The following is a 10,280-nucleotide window of genomic DNA, read 5'->3' as shown; positions in this document are numbered from 1 at the left end:
GCATCAGATCTTGTTACGGATGGTTCTGAGCTACCATGTGGTTGCTGGGATTTGAACTCTGGACCTTTGGAAGAGCAGTTGGGTGCTCTTACCCACTGAGCCATCTCACCAGCCCACAGTCAGTGCTCTTAATTGCTGAGCTATCTCTCCAGCCCCTTCAGTCAGTTTTTATAAAAGCTTTTATTTAGTTCATTTTATATTAGTTTTTTTTTTCCTCATGTAATTTTCTATGGTATTCTCTTAATCTTCTTTGCTTTGTTTTTCTTTCTTTTTCCCTTTTTGTTTCTTCTTCTTCTTCTTCTTCATCATCATCATCATCATCATCATCATCATCTCAGGCCTGTGGTGATGTTTCTTTAATTTCTGATTTTAATACTATCTGTTTTTCCCTTTAGTTACTCCAGGTTAAGTTAGTGATTTTGTTGATCTGATCCAAAACCAACTTAAAAAAATTTTTTTTAAAGATTTGTTTATTTATATTTATGAATACAATGTTGCTGTCTTCAGCCACTCCAGAAGAGGGCATCAGATCTCATTACAGATGGTTGTGAGCCACCATATGGTTGCTGGGAATTGAACTCCAGACCTCTGAAAGAGCAGTCAGTGCTCTTAACCGCTAAGCCATCTCTCCAGCCCCAACTTACATTTTTTTACTTTTTCTGTATGTATGTGTTGAACCATGCCTACAACATTCAACATGAGGTTTTATAATACTGCCTCAGTTCTTCCTGTCCCCTTGTGTAGTATAAAGGCCAGGAATGAGTAACTCCTTTGGTTCTCCTTAGACCTTACCATGTCGTTTAGAAAGAGGTGTCCAAGGAAGCTTTCCCTCCCTCCTTCCTGTCTCTGAGGCTGGCCTTAAATTCTGGGTTCCCTTGCAGCTGCTTCTTTTGAGCATTGGATTACAGCTGTGTGTGCTGACAGTACTCTGCTATGCCCTGCTTCACAGTCTGTCTGTCTGTTCTGTCCTGTCTGTCTCTCTCTGTCTCTGTCTGTCTCTTTTCTTTTCTTTTCTTTTCTTTTCTTTTCTTTTCTTTTCTTTTCTTTTCTTTTCTTTTCTTTTCTTTTTTCTTTCTTTCTTTCTTTCTTTCTTTCTTTCTTTCTTTCTTTCTTTCTTTCTTTCTTTCTTTCTTTCTTTCTTTCTGTCGGCCCCACTTGGCTCTGTCCCTGCTGGCTCCGGCTCATTTATTTATTTATTTATTATATATAGGTATGCTGTAGCTATCTTTAGATACCCCAGAAGATCTCATTACAGATGGTTGCTGGGATTTGAACTCATGACCTCTGGAAGAGCAGTCAGTGCTCTTATCCTTGAGCCATCTCTCCAGCCCCTCACAGTATTTTTTTGAAGAAACTTTGTATAAAACTTTGCTAAATTCCATTATTGGTCCTATTTTTTCTTTAAAAATTTGTGGTAGATTCCTTAAGATGTCTGTCATCCACTTTTATATCTGGATTTAAGATCTGTTCCTTGTTGGGAATGGTGACGTACGCCTTTAGTCCCAGCACTTGTGAGGCAGAGGCAGACAGATTTCAGAGTTCAAGGCCAGCCTGGTCTACAGAGTGAGTTCCAGGATACCCAGGGCTATACAGAGAAACCCTGTCTCGAAAAACCAAAAACCAAACCAAACCAAAACAACCCAAAAAAAACCCTGTTCATCTTCACTTGGCCATATAAACCTGTTTTATTCTAAAGATGAAATTAATCATTTGCTATCCTATTTTTAACTGCTTCTGCATTAAATCTGCAAATGAATCCTGAGTGAAAAAATTAAAGATCTGTAACTAATTTATGTAGTTGCATCATTTATATAAGATGGTTTGCTTGTTTTCTTCTAGGTTCCTCCCAACAAAATAGCTTATGAATATAGTGAACTGTTACTATATCAGAATCAGGTGATGAGAGAGGCAAATTTATTTCAGGAATCTTTGGAACATATAGAAACTTATGAGAAGTTGATATGTGATAAACTTTTGGTGGAAGAAATTAAGGGTAAGTTGATTTAGTTGTTTTGTTTATTTTTTTTTCTTCATTTAATGGCCCTTTAATTTCTGTTCTAACAGTTAAGTAACCCTGTGTATTTGGTGGCTGACTAAGCATTTGGTTACAAAACCATTATTAATTTAATCACATCACATTCTTTTGAGGACATAGGGGAACTTAGGAGCTGCTGTCCTCTTGCTAGTATATAACATTCTCTCACTTTGGTTTCTAGTTATTTTATATGAATGAATGTTTTGCCTTGCATGTATGTTTGTGTACCATGTGCATGACTGGTGCCTTCAGAAACTAGAAGAAGGTGTTCGATCCTCTGGAATCAGAGGTTGTAAGCTGCTGTGTCCCAGGTCCTCTCCAAGAGTAGTCTGTGTTCTTAATCACTGAGCCCCATCTCTCCAGCCTGTAGATGTTTTTTGTTCGCTTGTTTAAGAGTTTTTATTATTATTTACTGTGTAGATATATGTGTGTGTGTGTGTCTTTGTGGGTATAATATGTGAGTGCAGCTGTCAGGGATGCAAGAGGCATTGGCTTTATGTCATTTGTAATCATTAGCTTACTAAGTTCCTTTCAAAAATTGTAAACGTTAGTAGATTTTCACTTAATTGGTATATATGTGCACTTTTTTGTTCAGTGTATACTTAACACCATTTGCTTCATGGTGGTAGCAATAGCAGATGTTTATGGGAGTGAAAATATGCTGTTGCCAGTTATATAAGCAGGATACTGATTAGATTGGGCATAATATAGTTGTGTAGGAGTTAGGGCATGTTTACTGTTTCTCTGTTACCCAACAGTTACATCTGCCCATTTTGTATCAGGCCTAACTACTTGCTCAAGTTCACAAAGTTGCTATGTGTGATGTAATTATACCTAGTTTAATTTTATTTTGGAAATTGATTATATAAAATGGAAAAATAATATGAATAAATTATATGTCATCGACCACAGTATGATGAATGTTAAATAATATCACAGATATGCTAAAGCCTTTTTTTCCCTTGAAATTGGTTCCTTGGGGAATAGGAATGTGTGGTATATTTATTTAAGAAAAACCTCTTTTACCTTAGTTTAAATGTACTTCCCATTGTGTCTGAAGGCTTTAGAGCCTTATTTTCCAGATCTACTTGTGAGTTTTGTCAATTAGTAAAAAGGTTTGAACGTGGTTTCTTGTTGTGAAATAATGTTTAGTTGGATAATTGTGCTAGGTTAACTTAAGCAATTTTAATGATCTAGAAAAGAAACCAAGACAATGGACAGTTAATACAGGAAATTATCAAGGAAGACATATTTAAATTTTATGGTAATAAAGTTGGCCTATTTCATTTGGATGATTTGCCAGTTGGATTTTACTGTTTGCTTTAGTTATCTCCAGGAGGACATAAGAATATGTATAATGAAAAGATACTTTCTTTTTAACTAACAAGTTAGTATCTGTATGTATATTTAGGGAATGGGAAGGAGTCAGAAATGAAAGTGGTTCATTTCTGAAGACAAACTATACATTAATTAATATATAACATGCCCTAAGGGAAGCATACAGAATTGAGGTTTGCCTACAATATGTTTACTGTAATGCTGAGAGAATTCTCTTGGGTTAGAAAAGTAATGTTTAAGCAAACTTAATTTTAAACTTAATTTTAGGGGAAATGCTGTTGAAATTGGGAAGACTAAAAGAAGCCAGTGAAGTATTCCGAAACTTGATTGATTGGAATGCAGAAAATTGGTGTTATTATGAAGGCTTGGAAAAGGCATTGCAACTCCGTATGTAATGATTCTCCTCCACTTCCTAGCCAGCTTCTGAAGTGTAGTGAAAGTTACACTGAGCTTTAAGAGTAGATGATTTTAGCAGCAACAGTTGTTTGTCCATGTACTAAAGTTACAGATAACATGGGGGCATGAAAATTAACTAAAATGTTCATACTTAAATAGCAATACTAATAGATGCTTTTAGATTCCTTTACTCATTTTAAATCTTTTTTAAAAATTCATATTAGGGTTTATATTACTCAGGGTCTCTAGAGGAACCAGACTGATAGAATAAATATGTATTTATGTAAAAACGGATTTATGAGTGCGCCTTCCAGGCTGTGGTCCAACTATTGAACAATGGTTGTCTCCTTATAGAAAGTCTAGGAATCCAATAGTTCATTCCATGAGGCTGGATGTCTCAGCTGATCCGCTTCAGGATACATTGGAATCCTGAAGAAATGGACTCTGAACTTGGCAGTGAGAGTAAGGGTCATTTAAATTTCTAACAAACAAGAGTCAAGCATGGTGATATGTGTCTGTAATTCTAGGAAGCTAAGGTAGAAGACTTACTAGCACAAGGGCAGCCTGAACTACTACGCATTAAGACCCCGTTTCAGAAACAAATACAGGCCTCAAAAGAGGCCTCGGTGTAGAAAGTGTTTGCTGAGGAAGTGTGAGGGCCTGAGGTCAGATATCCGGAACTCATGTAAATCTGGACTTGGTAATGTTTGTTCTCTCTGGAAGCTTGTGGGCCAGGTAGTCTGATGTATGCAGCAGTGAACAGTAGACCCTGTCTCAAACAAGGTAGAAGGTGAGGACTGACACACGAGATTGTCCTCTCATCTTTTATAGATACCACGCCATGCACATGTCTGCACTTACACATATGAACATGCAGAAACATACATATACACACATCATACACACATACACACACACACAAAACAGAAAAGCTAACTAGAACATTTCCTTTCTGGAAAATGGCATAATTAATATTATTATAATTAATATTATATCACTAAAGATCTGTTATCTTAGGCTTTATGATTCAGTGAAAGAATACTCACTGAGGTTATATAGAATAGAAAGGCAATATAAAAATCATTCTCTTTTCAGCCAAGTCAATTTGTAGAGAATGAAAAATATGTATCTTGAAATTAGATAGTGGTGATGCTTTTGAGAACTCATGAGATTGTTATTCCTAATTTTATGTAACATTTGTAGAATAAAATGTTGTTTGGAGCAGTTACTAATCCTAAAATCATAGATATAATTTTATTTTATTTCATTTTATTTTATTGAGACAAGGTGTTGTAGCTTAGGTTGGCTTTGAACTTGGTATATAACTGGAATTGACCTTGGTTTCCCAAGTTCTAGGATTATAGGCACATACCACCAGGCCCAACTTAAAATACTATTTAAGTACAGAAAGTATGTCTAAAGTAGCTACAACATTTTAAAATTTTTCTTTAAATTCATCTTTTTAAGAAAATTATTAAAATTAAAATATTAACTAAATGTTGTTAAAAAAAAAAAAAACAAGGCAAAAATTACATGTATGGGCTGGTGAGATGGCTCAGTGGGTAAGAGCACTGACTGTTCTTCCAAAGGTCCTGAGTTCAAATCCTAGCAACCACATACATGGTGGCTCACAGCCACCTGTAACAAGATCTGACACCCGGTGCATTTGAAGACAGCTACACAATGTACTTATGTATAATAATAAATACATTAAAAAATTTATAAAAAAATTACATGTATTCAGGTTGGAAATTTAAAATAGCAATGGCTTAAAAAAATAGCTATGGCTTTTATCTTAAATGCCTAGTTATTAACAAATGCCTAGTCACTAGATAAGAACAAGAAAGGTTTATTTTGGCCCACTGTAGGCATTGGGTGGGACAGTGAAGTAGCTAGTGACAGGAAACAGAGGTGACTTATATGAGTACTCAGCTTTCCTTCCTCTCTCTCTCTCTCTCTCTCTCTCTCTCTCTCTCTCTCTCTCTCTCTCTCTCTCTCTCTTTCTACCCTTGAATTCCAACCCACGGGGTGGTGCTTCTCATATTCTCTGGATTCTCCCTTGTCTGTTTAACTTCCTTGGATGCTCTTGAAGTCAGACCCAGAGGTTTGTTTTAGGTGGTTCCACACCCATTCAAGTTGACAGTGAAGGTTAACCACCACACTAACATAGCCATTAATGATAAAGTTCGTAAATGTTTTAGTAAAATGAGTGTACCATTGTTCACATTTTAAGGTGCTTAATAGTATAAACTATTGCTTGTAAAACTACTTATACTACCTATGTTTTTATATTCTTTCAGATGTCCCCCCCCCCCATGGTAACTTCTGTAGTTCTAACTTGTTACTTCAAGTAGGGCGCTAGAGTAGTAATATCTTAATGCTAATTTAACTACATATATAAGACTTGTTTTAACGGGAATGCAATACAGAGATATCTTTTTTTTCTTAATATACTTAGTAGCCTTCATTATATATTTTAGGTAATGGTCCTTAATGTTCTATGAAGTCTCTAAATTGTTAACAGAATATGAAGAAAAAATATTTTTTCAGAGATCCCCATTTAAAAACATCTAACCATATTGGCACTCCAAAACACAGTACAGGGGAGTCGTGAGTCTACACAAGTTACCTCTTCAAATTACTCAAACCTTACCAGGTTACCTCTTCAAATACAATCTTTTATAATCTTGATACAAATAGTCATTTACTGTGACGGTAACTTGTCTGCATTTACCAAAGAGTGGCTGTTTGTTTGTTTGTTCAGAGACGGTAGCTCCAGTACAACCTTAGCTGTACTGGAGCTCCTGTGTAGACCAAGGCTAGCCTTTACATCAGATACCCACCTGCTCCTGCCTCCCTAGCACTGGGATTAAAGGAATGTGCCACCATGCCTGGGACTGTGGGTTGTTCTTAAAAATTACAGTTTTTGATCTGAATTATAATATACTTAAAACCTTATAGCTTAAATAGATGTGTTTAATTTTTCCTTAAAGCATTACTATAGGTAGTCTGATTGCTTATACATGATAGTATCTCTATAAATTATGCAGGAATTTCATACAGTTACTATTTTGGATATAGTATATTATTCTTGTATGGATTTTCTTTATGGCACTAAAAGTTAAATGATTCTTGGATGGAATTTATCACATCTGTTATGTTATTTGGGAGAAATAGTTTCCACTTTAAAGAATCTGTTCTTTGTTGTTGTTTTAAACTGATCTATATTTTATTTGCATGAATGTCTGCATATATGTGTGTACCTGGTGTTCAGAGATGCCAGCAGAGGGTGCTATATCCTCTGGGTTAGAATTACAAATACCATGTGGGTGCTGGGAATTAAACCCAGGTACTTTGCAAGAGAAACAAGTACTGCTAATGACTGAGCCATCTCTGTTACCTCTATAAAGAATCTCTTTTAGTAAGGTGTTTTGCTTTGTTTTGTTTCATATGGAGTTTCATTGAAGATTTTAAGTGTCAAAGAAATGGAGAAATATATTTCATTTTTTTTTAAATTTTTTTTAAAAGATTTATTTATTTATTATATGTCAGTACACTGTAGCTGTCTTCAGACACTCCAGAAGAGGGAGTCAGATCTTGTTAAGGATGGTTGTGAGCCACCATGTGGTTGCTGGGATTTGAACTCTGCACCTTTGGAGGAGCAGTCGGGTGCTCTTACTCGCTGAGCCATCTCACCAGCCCATATTTCATTTTTAAACTAAGACATTATGACTACAATCCTAAAACTGTTACTTACGCTTAATAGGTATTGTAGACTTTAGGGGGAGACCCCATTAGTTTAGAGGATTTATATAAGGTATATTATAGACAATATGTTATAAAATGCTTTTCTTTTTTATGGTTTGGAAATTAAGGAGTAGAAGAGAAATGCAGCATCTCTGTATGACTTGATGCAAGTGATTTAGTCGAGAGGTATGTGGACTCTGTAGTTAAGAAAAGATGGCTTTTCCTGGAGATTTGATTTCAAAGGATCATTTTAAGATGCGGCACATGCACTTAATCCTAGTATTTGGGAGCAGAGGCAGGTGGGTCTCGGAGTTCAGTGGCTGAACTGGACTGTATAGGGAACTTTTAGCCAGCCAGGGTTATGTAGTAAGATCCTATCAAAACAAACAAACAAACAAACAAAAAACCAACAACAAACAAACCAGGAAACAACACCACCCTACACACATATACATATCCAGGGTGATAAGTTCCTGATTACAATATTTTTACCACCACTGTTTTAAATGTAATTTTGTACAAAATTGTGAGCAGCTTTGATACTGACAATGCAATTTTTGTCTTAAAGTTCATTGCTATTTTAAATAAAAGTTACGATACTACAATCTGACCTTTCTATTGATACTAGGTTCTTTAGAGGAGAGGCTTCGGGTTTACGAAGAGATTAGTCGGCAGCACCCCAGGGCGGTGTCACCCAGGAGAGCACCTCTGAGCTTTGTCCCAGGTAAGACTAGGGTATCTTTGTAATGCAATAAGACTTGAAATTAAGATACCATTAGTGTTTTAAGTTTCCTTTCTCTTCTAGAGGTTATGCCTATCTATCTGTCTGTCTGTAAAAGTAACTTTTATTCTCCTGATTGAGATACAGTACGCTTCTGTTTCATAAAACAACCAAAGATTCTAGCAATCTTTGTTACAGGTAGCAATAATAGGAAATGTACTTATTTGATGTTGTAAATAGGGTGTTTATTATTTCATAGCTAAGTGCCTCAGTTCAGTCTAATCTGTAACATTCTTTCAGTTCATTCTTATTCTCTAGAAGATGTTCTCTGTGGTAAATATTTTTAGATTTTTGTAATAATGAGTGCTGTATTACCAGTACCTGAATAATGCTAAGGGTGTAGTAGGAGGCCTGATATATGCCTGGGGAGTGAACAGACAGTGAAATTGGTGATACCACTTTAGTGTTTTAAAAGATAATTAGGTTATTTTTTGAATATAGTATCTGTCATAGAGTATGTGCAAACACCACATCGGTTGTCATAGAGTATGTGTAAACACCGCATTGGTTGTCATAGAGTATGTGCAAACACCGTATCAGTTGTCTTTAGGATTTCGGACCAAGTTTATGTTCAGGGGAAATTAGAAAGACTAGTTTCTCTTGTGATTATAGTCAAGTAGCCGGTAAATTATACTTAAGACTGCGTAATCATTTCATATCTGTTTCTGAAGTATTCTTTGAAGGTACTTTGAATGGAAATTAGGGGAAATGTCAGCTGCAACATTGCTGTTATGCTTTTCTGTGACCAGACAGTGTTGACTGGGGTAAATCTGTTGCAGGATAATTGCTCTGAAGGAGCTTTATCTGTTCAGTTCTTTAAGAGTTGACTCAACCACAGTTTGCTTTTATCTCTAGGTAAAAAATTTCGAGAACTCATGGATAAGTTCCTGAGACCAAACTTTAGCAAAGGGTGTCCACCTCTGTTCACTACTTTGAAATCTCTGTATTGCAATACAGAAAAGGTAAGTTTGGTTTTTATGCAGATTTGCTACTATTACAGCAAGATTTCTATAAACTATGTTATGATTTAATGATTTTCTCTATTGTACCAAGTTTCCCTTTTTATCTTCTATACTAAATAGTTGTACCTGATATATCAGTTCTGTATACCAAAAGTATATGCATACAGTATAAGTGATAACAAAGGAATTGCGCGCATGGTACTGTAAAGTTTAGAGAAAAGAAAAGTATTTTCAAAATACTGAGATATGCTGAGTACACCTTTAACCTCAGCACTAGGGAGGCAGAGGTAGGCAGATCTCTTGAGTTCAGGGCCATCCTGGTCTATAGAGCAAGCTTTGGGTCAGCCAGTACTACTGCACAAAGAAATCCTGTCCCGAAAAACCAAAAAAAGAAAAATGTTATACAGCTGGATGTGATGGCCCACATGTAATCCTAGGCAGGCTGAGGCAGAAGAACTGGCAAGACTCTGAAGCTAGCTGGGCTTTCACAGTGAATTCCAGGTCTGTCTGGGCTACACAGTGAGACCTGCTCTCCAAAACAAAAACAAACAAACAAACAAAACATATTAGAACCTTATATTTAAATTTTCATAAGTCATTATACATTTCACAGTATAGGGGTTGTCCCCCCTCCCCCTTCCCCCCAGTTTGTAATCATATTAAATAAAGTTGGCATGGATAGTTGAATTTAACAGTAAAATACCATTAGGTCAGTGGAATAGGAACAGCTAGCTTCAATTAATAGGTTGAATCCTAATAGGTATAATAGTTTTAGGAGTTGGGAGAATAGCTCATTCAGCACTGTACAACTTGCTATATGAGCATACATGTAAAAAGTAGGCATGGTCTTAAAATCTAGTACTGGGGAGATGGAGATTCCTGGGGCTTGTGGGCCAAGTGGCCTTGCATAACTAGCCCCAGGTTTCAAACAACAGGGTACATGTACAAACATCACATTCACACACATATTCATATTCTCTCTCTCTCTCTCTCTCTCTCTCTCTCTCTCTCTCTCTCTCTC

The 10,280-nt window shown here is 36.1% G+C and overlaps 1 protein-coding gene across 4 annotated transcripts in view; it reads left to right on the top strand.

The window, feature by feature from the left end:
• Naa16 (N(alpha)-acetyltransferase 16, NatA auxiliary subunit) overlaps positions 1-10,280 on the top strand; it is a 58,365-nt gene that overhangs the window by 13,076 nt on the left and 35,009 nt on the right. For all 4 annotated transcript variants that reach the window (XM_021203368.2, XM_029541583.1, XM_029541584.1 and 1 more), the window contains 4 exons: positions 1,840-1,993; positions 3,641-3,760; positions 8,145-8,240; positions 9,153-9,259. In XM_021203368.2, the coding sequence (XP_021059027.1) occupies positions 1,840-1,993; positions 3,641-3,760; positions 8,145-8,240; positions 9,153-9,259 (477 nt within the window). The remainder of the gene's footprint in view (positions 1-1,839; positions 1,994-3,640; positions 3,761-8,144; positions 8,241-9,152; positions 9,260-10,280) is intronic.

The sequence above is a fragment of the Mus pahari genome, chromosome 8 (assembly GCF_900095145.1).
Source record: "Mus pahari chromosome 8, PAHARI_EIJ_v1.1, whole genome shotgun sequence".
Lineage (NCBI taxonomy): Eukaryota > Metazoa > Chordata > Mammalia > Rodentia > Muridae > Mus > Mus pahari.
This window is presented reverse-complemented; position numbering and strand designations above follow the sequence as displayed.